The following is a 19,065-nucleotide window of genomic DNA, read 5'->3' as shown; positions in this document are numbered from 1 at the left end:
ATTCTCTGCTATGACATGAAGCCTGATTCTCTGCTATGACATGAAGCCTGAATCTCTGCTATGACATGAAGCCTGATTCTCTGCTATGGGACCTCTCTCCTCTGTCTGGGTGCCGGGGCCTAAATATCTGACAATGGTCTATTCCAGTGGTGGGTGACATGAAGCCTGATTCTCTGCAATGGGACCTCTCTCCTTTGTCTGGGACCCGGGGCATAAATATCTGACAATGGCCTGTTCCAGTGGTGGGTGACGTGAAGCCTGATTCTCTTCTATGACATGAAGCCTGATTCTCTGCTATGACATGAAGCCTGATTCTCTGCTATGACATGAAGCTTGATTCTCTGCTATGGGACCTCTCTCCTCTGTCTGGGTGCCAGGGCCTAAATATCTGACAGTGGCCTGTTCCAGTGGTGGGTGACATGAAGCCTGATTCTCTGCTATGGGACCTGTCTCCAATTGATATTGGTTAATTTTTATTTATTTTATTTTTATTTTTATAATTATTTATTTCCTTATCCACATTTGTTTGCAGGGGATTTACCTACATTTTGCTGCCTTTTGCAGCCCTCTTGCCCTTTCCTGGGCTGTTTAACAGCCTTTTTAGTGCCGAAAAGTTTGGGTCCCCATTGACTTCAATGGGGTTCGGGTTCGGGGTAAAGTTCGGGTCGAGTTCGGATCCCGAACCCGTACATTTCCGGGAAGTTCGGCCGAACTTCTCGAACCCGAACATCCAGGTGTTCGCTCAACTCTACTAGCTAGTTGTAGATCTGCAGGAGGGGCCAAGAGACTTCTGTGGCACCGAGGAAATTCTCCAACACCTGTCGGAGTACTGGAGGTCTCTCCTTTTAATAGAGCACCCGACGCTTCGTGCTCAAATAAAGGATGTAAGTTTGATTTTAAGTTTTTAAAGCCAGTCAGGGAAAATCGATTTTCTACCATGAAGCATGTGTCAAATCGAATATTCCCTAAAATTCATATCAAAGTCCACTTAATGGACTTCAATTTGCTCAACACTAATTCAAAATGTGCTGGTGCTATTACACCAATCTCTACGATAGATAGATTGCTAGCTAGATAGATAAAAAGCTGTCACCCCATATCCCTACTCCTGTTTTCCTCAAAACTACTTGAGCAACAAGTCCACTTTAAATTGTCTTCCCACCTCTCATCTCACTACCTTTTTTACCGGTTACAGTCTGGTTTCCGACCCTACCACTCAACTGAAACTGCCTTGACCAAATTCACCAACGGTCTGCTAACTGCCAAGACAAATGACATTACTCATGCCTGCTCTTCCTCCTCCTGGACCTGTCTTCTGAGTTTGACACAGTTGAAACCTCACTTTGTTATACACTCTCATCCCTTGTCTTTACAAAATACAGTGAAAACAGAATTTAGCTTCCCCCCACCTCAGCCCGCAACAGACCTATCACAGTCAATGGCTACATGCTTTTTCTGGTCACAGAAGTCAGCTGCCTTGGTGTAATCTTTAATTCTACCTTGTATTAACCAATACTAAAGTGTTATTATTATGTGGGTGCAGGTCCAGTTAACAGCACTCCTATTGGTCAGGCAGGGTACTGCAAGTAAAGCTCACAAATCATTTACATATATGACATATATATTTATATATGTTAACTGTTGACCCTGGAGTTCCTCCCTTTATATCTAAAAGAAAAACAGATTTTATTGGCCACCGACTGGAGAGTCAAAACTGGTTTTCAAACATGCCTGTTTTGTTTTATAATACACTGCAATACTGAATATAATGATATTTTTCCATCTGATATTGGTCTCCTTTTCATTTAAAGTCAAGAGAACAAATAGTACAGATAACTTCATCATCTCCGGAATCTTCAGTTAATCTCAATAACAGAGATGATAGATGGATAGATAGATAGATAGATAGATAGATAGATAGATCATACTTTGCTAAGAGATTTAGATAAAACTTGTTAACTTTGTCTGGAAATGGTGGGTGTACAACATGCTCAGCACACTGGGGGTCCCTGGCCCCTTTTGTGCTCCTCAACTATGTGTTTGAACCTGAGTCTGTATTTGATGATGCAGCCTCAGTGCCAGAACTATCTAGCAGTTGATCTGCAGAAGGTCCCAAGAGACTTCTGTCACACCCAGGAAATTCTCCAACACCTGTGGGAGTACTGGAGGTCTCCCCTTTTTCTGGAGCTCCCTGGATGTTTAGGGAGGTTGGCAAAATGATATAGAAAGATAGGTAGACATATACAAAAAAAGAAAAACTGAAAAGCGAGCAACACAATCATCAGACAATAAAAGAGTGCAACTCCTCAATAGGCCTCTAACCCAGTGTTTTTCTGTGTAAGAAGCAACAAATAGTAACACTTATCTCAAAAGTACTTGAACAACATGTTGTCCTTATTGAATTGTCCTCCCACCTCTTTTCTAGTGATGAGCAGCAGGGGTCATATTCGAATTCGCGATATTTCGCGAATATTTCTTTGAATAATCGGCGAATATTTGAAAATTCGAATATTCGCGATCTTTTTTTTTTACTCGCAAAAATCGGCACGGTAATGATTGTGTAATATGCAAATTTTCATAATTCGAATTTTCGGATTCAAATTTTTTTATTCTAATTTTTCAACTTACAACTATTAGACAAAGAAGATTATAGCACTATATTAGCTAAATTGCTCTATATTCGATTTTTTTCGAATATTCGCTATATTGCTAATGCTATAACTTCGTTTTTTCGAATATTCGTAATATTCTAAAACAAGACTATATAGCAATATAGCAAATATTCGAAAGAAACGAATATAGAGCAATTTAGCTAATATAGTGCTATAATCTTCTTTGTCTAATAGTTGAGATTGGAAAAAAATTACAACTATAAAAAATAAAAAGATTATAGCACTATATTAGCTAAATTGCTCTATATTCGTTTTTTTTTTCGAATATTCGCTATATTGCTATAACTTTGTTTTTTTCGAATATTCGTAATATTCTAAAACAAGAATATATAGCAATATAGCGAATATTCGAAAAAAAAACGAATATAGAGCAAAATTCGCAAAGACTACTACTCCTAAAGTCAAGTTCTGCAGCTTCAGAATTAATCTAAGATGGATGCTGTCCTTGCTTTTTGATAGGCGGTGGGAGGGTCTGGGAGGGAGGGTATGCTGATTGGCTGGAATGTGTCTGCTGACTGTGAGGTACAGGGTCAAAGTTTGCTCAATGATGACGTATAGGAGGCGGACCGAACATCGCATATGTTCGCCCGCAGCGGCGAACGCGAACAAGCTATGTTCGCCGGGAACTATTCGCCGGCGAATAGTTCGGAACATCTCTATCTAGCAGTTGATCTGCAGAAGGTCCCAAGAGACTTCTGTCACACCCAGGAAATTCTCCAACACCTGTGGGAGTACTGGAGGTCTCCCATTTTTCTGGAGCTCCCTGGATGTTCAGGGAGGTTGGCAAAATTATATAGAAAGATAGGTAGACATATACAAAAAAAGAAAAACTGAAAAGCGAGCAACCCAATCATTAGACAATAAAAGAGTGCAACTCCTCAATAGGCCTCTGACCCAGTGTTTTTCTGTGTAAGAAGCAACAAATAGTAAGACTTGTCTCAAAAGTACTTGAAGAACATGTTGTCCTTATTGAATTGTCCTCCCACCTCTTTTCTTGCTCCCTTTTTTAACAGCTACAGTTTGGCTTCCAACCCTACCACTTAACTGAAACTGCCCTAACCAAATTTACCAATGATCTAACTGCCAAGAAAATTACATTACTCTGGCCTTCTCCATCTCCAGGACCTCTTCTTTATGTTACCCACTCTCTCGTTCCTTGGCATTACTGACCTGTCTGTCTCCTGGGGCCAAGTGAAAACAATATTTATAATGGAGAAAAAATAATTTCTTTCCCCCATCTAACTCAGTCAATGGCTCCATGCTCTGCTTGGTCCCACAAGTCAGTTGTCTTGTAGTAAGCTCTGATCCTGCTCTGCCCTTCAAAGCTCACATCCAAGCCTTTTCCACCTGCTAGCAGCCCACTAATCTTTAACTCTGAAAAGATGTATTTATGGTGTTGCATTCATTAATGTTCACAGCATTGTTTTTTTTTCTTTTTTTTAACTTACCAAGTCCATTCACCGGCTGATTTCCACCAAATTGATAAGACCAGCCACCTATTAATAAATAAAGAAAGGTATTAGTATTATGTGGACATATGTCATGGTAACATCACTCCATGCAGTCAGGCAGAGTACTGCATGTAAATCTCACCAATCATTTACATACATGACCTATATATTTATATACTTTACCTGTTGACCCTGGAGTTCCTCCATTTATATCTGAAATATAAACAGGTTTTGTTGGCCACCGACTGGAGATTCAAAACGGATTTTGAAGCATGCAAATATATATATTTTTTTTAATCGATTTTCTACCATGAAGCAGGGGTCAAATCGAATATTCCCTGAAGTTCATATCAAAGTCCACTTAATGGACTTTAATTCGCTCAACACTAATTCAGAATGTGCTGGTGCTATTAACACCAATCTCTGTGATGGATAGATTGATAGCTAGATAGATAAAAAGCTGTCACCCCATATCCCTACTCCTGTTTTCCTCAAAACTACTTGAGCAACATGTCCACTTTGAATTGTCTTCCCACCTCTCATCTCACTCCCTTTTTCACCGGTTACAGTCTGGCTTCCGACCCTACCACTCAACTGAAACTGCCTTGACCAAATTCACCAACGGTCTGCTAACTGCCAAGTCAAATGACATTACTCCAGCCTCCTCCTCCTCCTCCGGGACCTGTCTTCTGAATTTGACACAGTTGAAACCTTACTTTGTTACACACTCTCATCCCTTGGCTTTACAAAATACAGTGAAAACAGAATTTAGCTTCCCCCCACCTCAGCCCCCAACAGACCTATCACAGTCAATGGCTACATGCACTTCCTGGTCACACGAGTCAGCTGCCTTGGTGTAAGCTTTATTTCTACCTTGTATTAACCAATACTAAAGTGTTAATATTATGTGGGTGTAGGTCCAGTTAACAGCACTACCATTGGTCCGGCAGGGTACTGCAAGTAAAGCTCACAAATCATGTACATATATGACATACAGTACAGACCAAAAGTTTGGACACACCTTCTCATTCAAAGAGTTTTCTTTATTTTCATGACTATGAAAATTGTAGATTCACACTGAAGGCATCAAAACTATGAATTAACACATGTGGAATTATATACATAACAAAAAAGTGTGAAACATCTGAAAATATGTCATATTCTAGGTTCTTCAAAGTAGCCACCTTTTGCTTTGATTACTGCTTTGCACACTCTTGGCATTCTCTTGATGAGCTTCAAGAAGTAGTCACCTGAAATGGTTTTCACTTCACAGGTGTGCCCTGTCAGGTTTAATAAGTGGGATTTCTTGCCTTATAAATGGGGTTGGGACCATCAGTTGCGTTGTGGAGAAGTCAGGTGGATACACAGCTGATAGTCCTACTGAATAGACTGTTAGAATTTGTATTATGGCAAGAAAAAAGCAGCTAAGTAAAGAAAAACGAGTGGCCATCTGTCACGACCATGACTCCTGTTACCGCATGCGGTTGCCGGCGGTCTAGGTCGGGTTGTCAATCACAGGTGAGGGCTGTAGTATGTTGCCTCACCTGTGGTTGCCGCTGGCAACGTTGTTTATGTGGCAGCATAGCAGCCTGAGCTGTTGCGAGGCAGCTTGCTATGTTGTGCATGCGGTTGCACTTGGCAACGTGTGTTTATATGTGTGCACTTTCCTTGTTTGGTGTGCACGGGGTTTATTGTGTGTGTATTCCCCTTTAGTTGCTGTCTTCCCTTCCCTGGTGTTGGAAGGGTTAACTTCCTTCCTAGTGTGTGTGCACTGGGTGTGTCTGAGTGTGGGTGTGGCTACTTGGGCCTATATAGCTTCTGCTGTGTTTCAGAAGTCTGAGGGGTACTTCAGCTATGTAAGCTGGAGTCATCCTCCTTCTTATTTTCCATCTGCCAGTGAGGGCCACCCTTGTGGTCATAAATGTTGTTATGTGATGTTAAGTTTATGTTTATGTGAAGTCTGTTTATGTTTTATATCCCCTTGCAGCTCGGCCAGTTTAGACTCCTGTTTCTCCGCGTCCAGGAGGAACAGGTGGTCTACCCAGCTCCTAGCTCAGGGATCGGCAGAGGGTGAGTAGGGATCTGAGGTTCCTGAGCATGAGCCCTCCTACCTTCAAGGTTGGCTCATACAGCTAGGAGTTAGGGTCCGATTAGGGATGCGTTAGGAGGTGACCTGCTCCCTTATTCTGTTCTCCTGGCCGAGCAGCGACTAACATCGCTTGGCATCGCAAGGCTGAGGGTTTCCCCCATCCTCAGCCGTGACACCATCATTACTTTAAGAAATGAAGGTCAGTCAGTCCGAAAAATTGGGAAAACTTTGAAAGTGTCCCCAAGTGCAGTCACAAAAACCATCAAGCGCTACAAAGAGACTGGCTCACATGCGGACCGCCCCAGGAAAGGAAGACCAAGAGTCACCTCTGCTGCGGAGGATAAGTTCATCCGAGTCACCAGCCTCAGAAATCGCAGGTTAACAGCAGCTCAGATTAGAGACCAGGTCAATGCCACACAGAGTTCTAGCAGCAGACACATCTCTAGAACAACTGTTAAGAGGAGACTGTGTGAATCAGGCCTTCATGGTAGAATATCTGCTAGGAAACCACTGCTAAGGACAGGCAACAAGCAGAAGAGACTTGTTTGGGCTAAAGAACACAAGGAATGGACATTAGACCAGTGGAAATCTGTGCTTTGGTCTGATGAGTCCAAATTTGAGATCTTTGGTTCCAACCACTGTGTCTTTGTGCGATGCAGAAAAGGTGAACGGATGGACTCTACATGCCTGGTTCCCACCGTGAAGCATGGAGGAGGAGGTGTGATGGTGTGGGGGTGCTCTGCTGTTGACACTGTTGGGGATTTATTCAAAATTGGAGGCATACTGAACCAGCGTGGCTACTACAGCATCTTGCAGCGGCATGCTATTCCATCCGGTTTGCGTTTAGTTGGACCATCATTTATTTTTCAACAGGACAATGACCCCAAACACACCTCCAGGCTGTGTAAGGGCTATTTGACCATGAAGGAGAGTGATGGGGTGCTGCGCCAGATGACCTGGCCTCCACAGTCACCGGACCTGAACCCAATCGAGATGGTTTGGGGTGAGCTGGACCGCAGAGTGAAGGCAAAAGGGCCAACAATTGCTAAGCATCTCTGGGAACTCCTTCAACACTGTTGGAAGACCATTTCAGGTGACTACCTCTTGAAGCTCATCAAAAGAATGCCAAGAAGTGTGCAAAGCAGTAATCAAAGCAAAAGGTGGCTACTTTGAAGAACCTAGAATATGACATATTTTCTGTTGTTTCACACTTTTTGGTTATGTATATAATTCCACATGTGTTAATTCATAGTTTTGATGCCTTCAGTGTGAATCTACAATTTTCATAGTCATGAAAATAAAGAAAACTCTTGGAATGAGAACGTGTGTCCAAACTTTTGGTCTGTACTCTATATATTTATATATGTTACCTGTTGACCCTGGAGTTCCTCCCTTTATATCTAAAATAAAAACAGATTTTATTGGCCACCGACTGGAGAGTCAAAACTGGTTTTCAAACATGCCTGTTTTGTTTAATAATACACTGCAATACTGAATATAATTATATTTTCCCATCTGATATTGGTCTCCTTTTCATTTAAAGTCAAGAGAACAAATCGTACAGATAACTTCATCATCTCTGGAATCTTCAGTTAATCTCAATAATAGAGATGATAGATGGATAGATAGATAGATAGATAGACCATACTTTGCTAAGAGATTTAGATCAAACTTGTTAACTTTGTCTGGAAACGGTGGGTGTACAACATGCTCAGCACACTGGGGGTCCCTGGCCCCTTTTGTGCTCCTCAACTATGTGTTTGAACATTGGTCTGTGTTTGATGATGCAGCCTCAGTGCCAGATCTATCTAGCAGTTGATCTGCAGAAGGTCCCAAGAGACGTCTGTCACACCTGTGGGAGTACGGAAGGTCTCTCCTTTTTCTGGAGCTCCCTGGAGGTTTAGGGAGGTTAGCAGAAATAATATAGAAGGATAGGTAGGCAGATACAAAAAAAGAAAAACTGAAAAACAAGCAACACAATCATCAGACAATAACAGAATGCAACTCCTCTATAGGCCTCTGACCCAGTGTTTTTCTTTGTAAGCATTAACAAATAGTAACACTTATCTCAAAAGTACTTGAACAACATGTTGTCCATTTTAAATTGTCCTCCCACCTCTTTTCTTGCTCCCTTTTTTAATAGCTACAGTTTGGCCTCCAACCCTACCACTCAACTGAAACTGCCCTAACCAAATTCACCAACGATCTGCTAACTGCCAAGAAAATTACATTACTCTGGCCTTCTCCAACTCCAGGACCTCTTCTATATGTTACCCACTCTCTCGTTCCTTAGGCATCACTGGCCTGTCTGTCTCCTGGGGCAAAGTGAAAACAGTATTTATCATGGAGAAAAAAAAAATTCTTTCCCCCATCTAACTCAGTCAATGGCTCCATGCTCTGCTTGGTCCCACAAGTCAGTTGTCTTGTAATAAGCACTGATTCTGCTCTGCCCTTCAAACCACACATCCAAGCCTTTTCCACCGCCTGCAGCACGCCAATCTTTAACTCTGAAAATATGTATTTATGGTGTTGCATTCATTAATGTTCACAGCATTGTTTTTTTTTTCTTTTTTTAAACTTACCAAGTCCATTCACCGGCTGATTTCCACCAAATGACCAGCTACCTATTATTAAATAAAGAAAGGTATTAGTATTATGTGAACATCTGTCCTGTTAATAGAACTCCATGCAATCAGGAAATGTACTGCAAGTAAATCTCACCAATCATTTACATACATTGCCTATATATTTATATACTTTACCTGTTGACCCTGGAGTTCCTCCTTTTATATCTGAAATATAAACAGGTTTTGTTGGCCACATACTGGAGATTCAAAACGGATTTTGTAGCATGCAATTTTTTTTTATATTACACTGTAAAAATGAATAGAACTACATCTTACCCTCATCCTCCACACGCCGCCTATATGTTATCCATCCCCATATGTTTTTCTATGTGTTTGTATATTACATATGTTCTTTTTTATGCTTTGTCGAGTATACTATAAAATGTATATATTCACCTCATAGTAAGCATTGTTATTTTCTTGTTATAGTTTTACTTGGATCCTTTCAATAAAAGCTGTAAAGGACCCCAGCGTCTACCTCAGTGCAATGTCAACTCATTCTCCTGTCAACGGGTGAAGGTGGCAGAACATATAGACCCTACCTGTCGGGCCCGGAATTCCTCCCTTTATATCTGAAAGAAAACACGTTTTATTGGTCACTGTCTGAAGATTTTAAATTGATTTTGAAACCTGCATTAGGTAGATAGATAGATAGATCGATAGATAGATGCATAGATAATATTTAAATCAGAAATAAAGTCATTCTGACTTTTTTAGCAAAGCTGTCAGAAAAATGTGGGCGCACAACACTCTAAGCACACTGGGGGTCCCTGCCCCCTGTCTACTGCTCCTCCGCTATGTGTTTCGAACCTGAAGATTAGTCTGATGAAGCATCCTCAACGCTAGACCTAGCTAGTTGTAATTCTGCAGGAGGGGCCAAGAGACTTCTGTGGCACCGAGGAAATTCTCCAACACCTGTCGGAGTACTGGAGGTCTTCCCTTTTAATAGAGCACCCGACGCTTCGTGCTCAAATAAAGGATGTAAGTTTGATTTTAATTTTTACAGCCAGTCAGGGAAAATCGATTTTCTACCATGAAGCATGTGTCAAATCGAATATTCCCTGAAATTCATATCAAAGTCTACTTAATGGACTTCAATTCGCTCAACACTAATTCAGAATGTGCTGGTGCTATTACACCAATCTCTACAATGAATAAATTGCTAGCTAGACAGATAAATAGCTGTCACCCCATATCCCTACTCCTGTTTTCCTCAAAACTACTTGAGCAACATGTCCACTTTGAATTGTCTTTCCACCTCTCATCTTACTCCCTTTTTCACCGGTTACAGTCTGGCTTCCGACCCTACCACTCAATTGAAACTGCCTTGACCAAATTCACCAACGGTCTGCTAACTGCCAAGACAAATGACATTACTCCAGCCTGCTCTTCCTCCTCCTGGACCTGTCTTCTGAGTTTGACACAGTTGAAACCTCACTTTGTTATACACTCTCATCCCTTGTCTTTACAAAATACAGTGAAAACAGAATTTAGCTTCCCCCCCACCTCAGCCCGCAACAGACCTATCACAGTCAATGGCTACATGCTTCTTCTGGTCACAGAAGTCAGCTGCCTTGGTGTAAGCTTTAATTCTACCTTGTATTAACCAATACTAAAGTGTTATTATTATGTGGGTGCAGGTCCAGTTAACAGCACTCCTATTGGTCAGGCAGGGTACTGCAAGTAAAGCTCACAAATCATTTACATATATGACATATATATTTATATATGTTAACTGTTGACCCTGGAGTTCCTCCCTTTATATCTAAAAGAAAAACAGATTTTATTGGACACCGACTGGAGAGTCAAAACTGGTTTTCAAACATGCCTGTTTTGTTTTATAATACACTGCAATACTGAATAAAATTATATTTTTCCATCTGATATTGGTCTCCTTTTTATTTAAAGTCAAGAGAACAAATAGTACAGATAACTTCATCATCTCCGGAATCTTCAGTTAATCTTAATAATAGAGATGATAGATGGATAAGATAGATAGATAGATCATACTTTGCTAAGAGATTTAGATCAAACTTGTAAACTTTGTCTGGAAATGGTGGGTAAACAACATGCTCAGCACAATGGGAGTCCCTGGCCCCTTTTGTGCTCCTCCACTGTGTGTTTGAACCTGGGTCTGTGTTTGATGATGCAGCCTCAGTGCCAGACCTAGCTAAAAGTTGATCTGCAGAAGGTCCCAAGAGACTTCTGTCACACCCAAGAAATTCTCCAACACCTGTAAAAGTACTGAAGGTCTCCCCTTTTTCTGGAGCTCCCTGGATGTTCAGGGAGGTTGGCAAAATGTTATCGAAAGATAGGTAGACAGATAGAAAAAAAAAATTTGAAAAACGAGCAACACAATCATCAGACAATAACAGAGTGCAACTCCTTATTAGGCCTCTGACCCAGTGTTTTTCTTTGTAAGCAGCAACAAATAGTAACACTTATCTCAAAAGTACTTGAACAACATGTTGTCCATTTTGAATTGTCCTCCCACCTCATTTCTTGCTCCCTTTTTTTAATAGCTACAGTTTGGCTTTCAACCCTACCACTCAACTGAAACTGCCCTAACCAAATTTACCAACGATCTGCTAACTGCCAAGAAAATTACATTACTCTGGCCTTCTCCAACTCCCGGACCTCTTCTTTATGTTACACACTCTCTCGTTCCTTGTCATCACTGGCCTGTCTGTCTCCTGGGGCCAAGTAAAAACAGTATTTATCATGGAGAAAAAATAATTTATTTTCCCCATCTAACTCAGTCAATGGCTCCATGCTCTGCTTGGTCCCACAAGTCAGTTGTCTTGTAGTAAGCTCTGATTCTGCTCTGCCCTTTAAACCACACATCCAAGCCTTTTCCACCGCTTGGAGCCCGCCAATCTTTAACTCTGAAAAGATGTATTTATGGTGTTGCATTCATTAATGTTCACAGCATTGTTTTTTTTTTTTAAACTTACCAAGTCCATTCACCGGCTGATTTCCACCAAATGACCAGCTACCTATTATTAAATAAAGAAAGGTATTAGTATTATGTGGACATATGTCCTGTTAACAGAACTTTATGCAGTCAGCCAGAGTACTGCATGTAAATCTCACCAATCATTTACATACACGACCTATATATTTATATACTTTACCTGTTGATCCTGGAGTTCCTCCTTTTATATCTGAAATATAAACAGGTTTTGTTGGCCACCGACTGGAGATTCAAAACGGATTTTAAAGCATGCAATTTTTTTTACATTACACTGGAAAACTGAATAGAACTACATTTTACCCTCATCCTCCACACGCCGCCTATATGTTTTCCATCCCTATATGTATTTTGATGTGTTTGCATATTACTTATGTTCTTTGTTATGCTTTGTCATGTATACTATAAAATGTATATATTCACCTCATAGTAAGCATTGTTATTTTCTTGTTATAGTTTTACTCGGATCCTTTCAATAAAAGCAGTAAAGGACCCCAGCGTCTACCTCAGTGCAATGTCAACTCATTCTCCTGTCAACGTGTGAAGGTGACAGAACATATAGACCCTACCTGTCGGGCCCGGAATTCCTCCCTTTATATCTGAAAGAAAACACGTTTTATTGGTCATTGTCTGAAGATTTTAAATTTATTTTGAAACCTGCATTAGTTAGATAGATAGATAGATAGATCGATAGATAGATGCATAGATAATATTTAAATCAGAGATAGAGTAATTCCGACTTTTTTAGCTAAAAAAAAATCGTGCCGCATAATATGCTAAGCACACTGGGGGTCCCTGCCCCCTGTCTACTGCTCCTCCACTATGTGTTTAGAACCTGAAGATTAGTCTGATGATGCATCCTCAACGCTAGACATAGTAAGTAGGGATGAGCGAACCCGAACTGTATAGTTCGGATTCGTACCGAATTTTGGGGTGTTCGTGACACGGACCCGAACCCGAACATTTTCGTAAAAGTCCGGTTTCGGGTTCGGTGTTCGGCGCTTTCTTGGTGCTTTTTGAAAGGCTGCAAAGCAGCCAATCAACAAGCGTCATACTACTTGCCCCAAGAGGCCATCACAGCCATGCCTACTATTGGCCTGGCTGTGATTGGCCAGTGCAGCATGTGACCCAGCCTCTATTTAAGCTGGACTCACGTAGCGCTGCACGTCACTCTGCTCTGATCATTGTAGGGATATGATGCAGCTGCTGCTGTTAGGGCCAGATTAGGCAGTGATTTACTCTTCAAAAACACTTAATGAAGTGATCGATCTACAGCTATGAATCATTCAACCTCTGCTATTTAATTGCTCACTGTTTTTAGGCTTCCCAGAGCGTTTTTCTGTCACTTTTTCTTTTGGGGTGATCGGCGGCCATTTTGTGTCTTGTGGTGCGCCAGCACAAGCTGCCACCAAGTACATTTAACCATCAATAGTGTGTTTCTTTTTTTTTGCTATATCCTTCATCAGGGGCTTGGCTGTGCTTGCTATTTTATTGAGGGGTGAAATACAATTGCCAAAATAGCAGTACCCAAAATCTTGTGTTTTAGCTGTGGCTAGCCAATTGTAATACTGTCTGCTGTCTGGCAAAGGATATATTTTTTTTCTGGGTTGAAATACAATTCCCAAATGAGCAATTCCCTAAATCAGTGGTTTCTGCTGTAGCAGGCCAAGTTTAAATCTATCCATAAAAGGGTATATTAAATTGAAGGTGCTGATAGGGTCATCCTCAATAACTTCACACGCTACCGTGCATCTCCAAGTCTAATTCTGTCCGTAAACGGAACCTGTCATCCAGGGCCTAAATACTAGGCCTACAATTTATACTCAGCTAAATCTGTGGTTACTGCTGTGCCTGTATTAGTGTAATACGGTACCTAAATAGATAGCCAGATAGTGTTAGGTGCCTGTAAAAAAAGGCCTGAATTTGAATTCAATACATTCAGCCAAATAACTTTTTTCTTATTGTGGTAAACGGTAACAATGAGGAAAACATCTAGAAAGGGACGCGGACATGGTCGCGGTGGTGTTAGTGGACCCTCTGGTGCTGGGAGAGGATGTGGCCGTTCTTCCACAGCCACACGTCCTAGTGAACCAACTACCTCAGGTCCCAGTAGACGCCAGAATTTACAGCGATATTTGGTGGGGCCCAATGCCGTTCTAAGGATGGTAAGGCCTGAGCAGGTACAGGCATTAGTCAATTGGGTGGCCGACAGTGGATCCAGCACGTTCAAATTATCTCCCACCCAGTCTTCTGCAGAAAGCGCACAGATGGCGCCTAAAAACCAAGCCCATCAATCTGTTACATTACCCCCATGCATATCAGGGAAACTGTCTGAGCCTCAACTTATGCAGCAGTCTCTTATGCTGTTTGAAGACTCTGCTGGCAGGGTTTCCCAAGGGCATCCACCTAGCCCTTCCCCAGCAGTGGAAGACATAGAATGCACTGACGCACAACCACTTATGTTTCTTGATGATGAGGACATGGGAATAGCACCTCAGCACGTCTCTGATGATGAAACACAGGTGCCAACTGCTGCGTCTTTCTGCAGTGTGCAGACTGAACAGAAGGTCAGGGAGGAAGACTGGGTGGAAGACGATGCAGGGGACGATAAGGTCCTAGACCCCACATGGAATGAAGGTTGTGCCACTGACTTTCAGAGTTCATCCAGTCAGCCACACACCTTCACCACCAACTTCAGCACAGCCCGGGGTAAACGTCAGCAGGCCATTCTGAAACTCATATGTTTGGGGGACAGGCCCCACACCGCGCAGGAGTTGTGGCGGGGTATTGAACAACAGACCGACGAGTGGTTGCTGCCGGTGTGCCTCAAGCCCGGCCTGGTGGTGTGCGATAATGGGCGAAATCTCAGTTGCAGCTCTGGGACTAGCCGGACATGCCTGGCGCATGTGCTGAATTTGGTAGTGCAGAAGTTCATTCACAACTACCCCGACATGTCAGAGCTGCTGCATAAAGTGCGGGCCATCTGTGCGCGCTTCCAGCGTTCACATCCTGCCGCTGCTTCGCCTGTCTGAACTACAGCGTAACTTCGGCCTTCCCGCTCACCGCCTCAGATGCGACGTGCCCACCAGTTGGAACTCCACCTTGCACATGCTGGACAGACTGTGCGAGCAGCAGCAGGCCATAGTGGAGTTTCAGCTGCAGCACGCATGGGTCAGTCGCACTGCGGAACAGCACCACTACACCACCAATGACTGGGCCTCCATGCGAGACCTGTGTGCCCTGTTGCGCTGTTTCGAGTACTCCACCAACATGGCCAGTGGCGATGACGCCGTTATCAGCGTTACAATACCACTTAAATGTCTCCTTGAGAAAACACTTAGGGCGATGATGGAAGAGGAGGTGGCCCAGGAGGAGGAGGAAGAGGAGGTGGCCCAGGAGGAGGAGGAAGAGGGGTCATTTTAAGCACTTTCAGGCAAGTCTCTTAGAAGTGACTCAGAGGGAGATTTTTTGCAACAGCAGAGGCCAGGTACAAATGTGGCCAGACAGGGCCCACTACTGGAGGACGAGGAGGACGATGATGAGGAGGAGGTGGAGGAGGATGAGGATGTAGCATGTTCACAGCGGGGTGGCACCCAACGCAGCTTGGGCCCATCACTGGTGCGTGGCTGGGGGGAAACGGAGGACGATGACGATACGCCTCCCACAGAGGACAGCTTGTCCATACCTCTGGGCAGCCTGGCACACATGAGCGACTACATGCTGCAGTGCCTGCGCAATGACAGCAGAGTTGCCCACATTTTAACGTGTGTGGACTACTGGGTTGCCACCCTGCTGGATCCCTGGTACAAAGACAATGTGCCCACCTTACTTCCTGCACTGGAGCGTGATAGGAAGATGCGCGAGTACAAGCGCACGTTGGTAGACGCGCTACTGAAAGCATTCCCAAATGTCACAGGGGAACAAGTGGAAGCCCAAGGCGAAGGCAAAGGAGGAGCAAGAGGTCGCCAACGCAGCTGTGTCACGGCCAGCTCCTCTGAAGGCAGGGTTAGCATGGCAGAGATGTGGAAAAGTTTTGTCAACACGCCACAGCTAACTGCACTACCACCTGATACGGAACGTGTTAGCAGGAGGCAGCATTTCACTAACGAGTGGAACAGTATGTGTGCACACCCCTCCAAGTACTGACTGATGGTTCGGCCCCATTCAACTTCTGGGTCTCCAAATTGTCCACGTGGCCAGAGCTAGCCTTTTATGCCTTGGAAGTGCTGGCCTGCCCGGCGGCCAGTGTTTAGTCTGAACGTGTATTCAGCACGGCAGGGGGCATCATTACATACAAACGCAGCCAGCTAACCACAGCCAATGTGGACAAGCTGACGTTCATATAAATGAACCAGGCATGGATCCCACAGGACCTGTCCATCCCTTGTGCAGATTAGACATTTATAACTACCTCCCCTAAACAATATATTCTTGTACTCCAGGGCACTTCAGTCAATCCTCTTTTTTTAATTTTACCATTATATTGCGGGGCAACCCAAAGTTGAATGAACCTCTCCTCTGTCTGGGTGCCGGGGCCTAAATATCTGACAATGGCCTGTTCCAGTGGTGGGTGACATGAAGCCTGATTCTCTGCTATGACATGAAGCCTGAATCTTTGCTATGGGACCTCTCTCCTCTGTCTGGGTGCCGGGGCCTAAATATCTGACAGTGGCCTGTTCCAGTGGTGGGTGACATGAAGCCTGATTCTCTGCAATGGGACCTCTCTCCTCTGTCTGGGTGCTGGGGCCTAAATATCTGACAGTGGCCTGTTTCAGTGGTGGGTGACGTGAAGCCTGATTCTCTGCTATGACATGAAGCCTGAATCTTTGCTATGGGACCTCTCTCCTCTGTCTGGGTGCCGGGGCCTAAATATCTGACAGTGGCCTGTTCCAGTGGTGGGTGACAAGAAGCCTGATTCTCTGCAATGGGACCTCTCTCCTCTGTCTGGGTGCCGGGGCCTAAATATCTGACAATAGCCTGTTCCAGTGGTGGGTGACGTGAAGCCTGATTCTCTGCTATGACATAAAGCCTGATTCTCTGCTATGACATGATTCCTGATTCTCTGCTATGACATGAAGCCTGATTCTCTGCTATGACATGAAGCCTGATTCTCTGCTATGGGACCTCTCTCCTCTGTCTGGGTGTCGGGGCCTAAATATCTGACAGTGGCCTGTTCCAGTGGTGGGTGACGTGAAGCCTGATTCTCTGCTATGAAATGAAGCCTGATTCTCTGCAATGGGACCTCTCTCCTCTGTCTGGGTGCCGGGGCATATATATCTGACAATGGCCTGTTCCAGTGGTGGGTGACGTGAAGCCTGATTCTCTGCTATGACATGAAGCCTGATTCTCTGCTATGACATGAAGCCTGATTCTCTGCTATGACATGAAGCCTGATACTCTGCTATGGGACCTCTCTCCTCTGTCTGGGTGCCGGGGCCTAAATATCTGACAGTGGCCTGTTCCAGTGGTGGATGACATGAAGCCTGATTCTCTGCTATGGGACCTCTCTCCAATTGATATTGGTTAATTTTTATTTATTTGATTTTTATTTTTATTCATTTCCCTATCCACATTTGTTTGCAGGGGATTTACCTACATTTTGCTGCCTTTTGCAGCCCTCTTGCCCTTTCCTGGACTGTTTTACAGCCTTTTTAGTGCCGAAAAGTCAATGACTTCAATGGGGTTCTGGTTCGGGGCGAAGTTCGGGTCGAGTTCGGATACCGAACCCGAACATTTCCGGGAAGTTCGGCCGAACTTCACGAACCCGAACATCCAGGTGTTCGCTCAACTCTACTAGCTAGTTGTAGATCTGCAGGAGGGGCCAAGAGACTTCTGTGGCACCGAGGAAATTCTCCAACACCTGTCGGAGTACTGGAGGTCTCTCCTTTTAATAGAGCACCCGACGCTTCGTGCTCAAATAAAGGATGTAAGTTTAATTTTAAGTTTTTAAAGCCAGTCAGGGAAAATCGATTTTCTACCATGAAGCATGTGTCAAATCGAATATGCCCTAAAATTCATATCAAAGTCCACTTAATGGACTTCAATTTGCTCAACACTAATTCAAAATGTGCTGGTCCTATTACACCAATCTCTACGATAGATAGATTGCTAGCTAGATAGATAAAAAGCTGTCACCCCATATCCCTACTCCTGTTTTCCTCAAAACTACTTGAGCAACAAGTCCACTTTAAATTGTCTTCCCACCTCTCATCTCACTACCTTTTTTACCGGTTACAGTCTGGCTTCCGACCCTACCACTCAACTGAAACTGCCTTGACCAAATTCACCAACGGTCTGCTAACTGCCAAGACAAATGACATTACTCCAGCCTCCTCCTCCTCCTTTTCCTGGACCTGTCTTCTGAGTTTGACACAGTTGAAACCTCGCTTTGTTACACACTATCATCCCTTGGCTTTACAAAATACAGTGAAAACAGAATTTAGCTTCCCCTCACTTCAGCCCCCAACAGACCTATCACAGTCAATGGCTACATGCTCTTCCTTGTCACACAAGTCAGCTGCCTTGGTGTAAGCTTTAATTCTACCTTGTATTAACCAATACTAAAGTGTTTTTATTATGTGGGTGCAGGTCCAGTTAACAGCACTCCCATTGTTCAGGCAGGGTATTGCAAGTAAAGCTCACAAATCATGTACATATATGACATATATATTTATATATGTTACCTGTTGACCCTGGAGTTCCTCCCCTTATAGCTAAAAGAAAAACAGATTTTATTGGCCACCGACTGGAGAGTCAAAACTGGTTTTCAAACATGCCTGTTTTGTTTTATAATACACGGCAATACTGAATATAATTATATTTTTTCCATCTAATATTGGTCTCCTTTTTATTTAAAGTCAAGAGAACAAATAGTACAGATAACTACATCATCTCCGGAATCTTCAGTTAATCTAAATAACAGAGATGATAGATAGATGGATGGATAGATAGATAGATAGATAGATAGATAGATCATACTTTGCTAAGAGATTTAGATCAAACTTGTTAACTTTGTCTGGAAATGGTGGGTGTACAACATGCTCAGCACACTGGGGGTCCCTGGCCCCTTTTCTGCTCCTCAACTATGTGTTTGAACCTGAGTCTGTGTTTGATGATGCAGCCTCAGTGCCAGACCTATCTAGCAGTTGATCTGCAGAAGGTCCCAAGAGACTTCTGTCACACCCAGGAAATTCTCTAACACCTGTGGGAATACTGGAGGTCTCCTATTTTTCTGGAGCTCCCTTGATGTTCAGGG

General features: G+C 43.3%; 2 protein-coding genes and 1 long non-coding RNA gene across 52 annotated transcripts in view; 2 read left to right on the top strand and 1 right to left on the bottom strand.

Moving 5' to 3' along the window:
• The window catches only part of LOC122925958, a 30,211-nt gene extending 29,200 nt beyond the window's left edge, over positions 1-1,011 (top strand). Inside the window, exon 2 of the long non-coding RNA XR_006387648.1 lies at positions 735-1,011. This is a non-coding gene — a long non-coding RNA (uncharacterized LOC122925958). The remainder of the gene's footprint in view (positions 1-734) is intronic.
• LOC122926346 (collagen alpha-1(IV) chain-like) overlaps positions 1-19,065 on the top strand; it is an 875,364-nt gene that overhangs the window by 473,237 nt on the left and 383,062 nt on the right. The window lies entirely within an intron of this gene.
• LOC122925953 (uncharacterized PE-PGRS family protein PE_PGRS20-like) overlaps positions 1-19,065 on the bottom strand; it is a 144,061-nt gene that overhangs the window by 58,330 nt on the left and 66,666 nt on the right. For 18 of the 50 annotated variants that reach the window (XM_044277301.1, XM_044277304.1, XM_044277306.1 and 15 more), the window contains 12 exons: positions 18,494-18,523; positions 12,380-12,409; positions 11,974-12,003; positions 11,794-11,835; positions 10,575-10,604; positions 9,382-9,411; positions 8,975-9,004; positions 8,795-8,836; positions 7,583-7,612; positions 4,307-4,336; positions 4,121-4,168; positions 1,639-1,668 (listed from right to left, as the gene is read on the bottom strand). In XM_044277301.1, the coding sequence (XP_044133236.1) occupies positions 1,639-1,668; positions 4,121-4,168; positions 4,307-4,336; positions 7,583-7,612; positions 8,795-8,836; positions 8,975-9,004; positions 9,382-9,411; positions 10,575-10,604; positions 11,794-11,835; positions 11,974-12,003; positions 12,380-12,409; positions 18,494-18,523 (402 nt within the window). The remainder of the gene's footprint in view (positions 1-1,638; positions 1,669-4,120; positions 4,169-4,306; positions 4,337-7,582; positions 7,613-8,794; positions 8,837-8,974; positions 9,005-9,381; positions 9,412-10,574; positions 10,605-11,793; positions 11,836-11,973; positions 12,004-12,379; positions 12,410-18,493; positions 18,524-19,065) is intronic. The other 32 variants (XM_044277305.1, XM_044277307.1, XM_044277318.1 and 29 more) reach the window with 13 other exon arrangements.

Source organism: Bufo gargarizans, chromosome 2 (assembly GCF_014858855.1).
Source record: "Bufo gargarizans isolate SCDJY-AF-19 chromosome 2, ASM1485885v1, whole genome shotgun sequence".
NCBI classification, from domain to species: Eukaryota; Metazoa; Chordata; class Amphibia; order Anura; family Bufonidae; genus Bufo; species Bufo gargarizans.
This window is presented reverse-complemented; position numbering and strand designations above follow the sequence as displayed.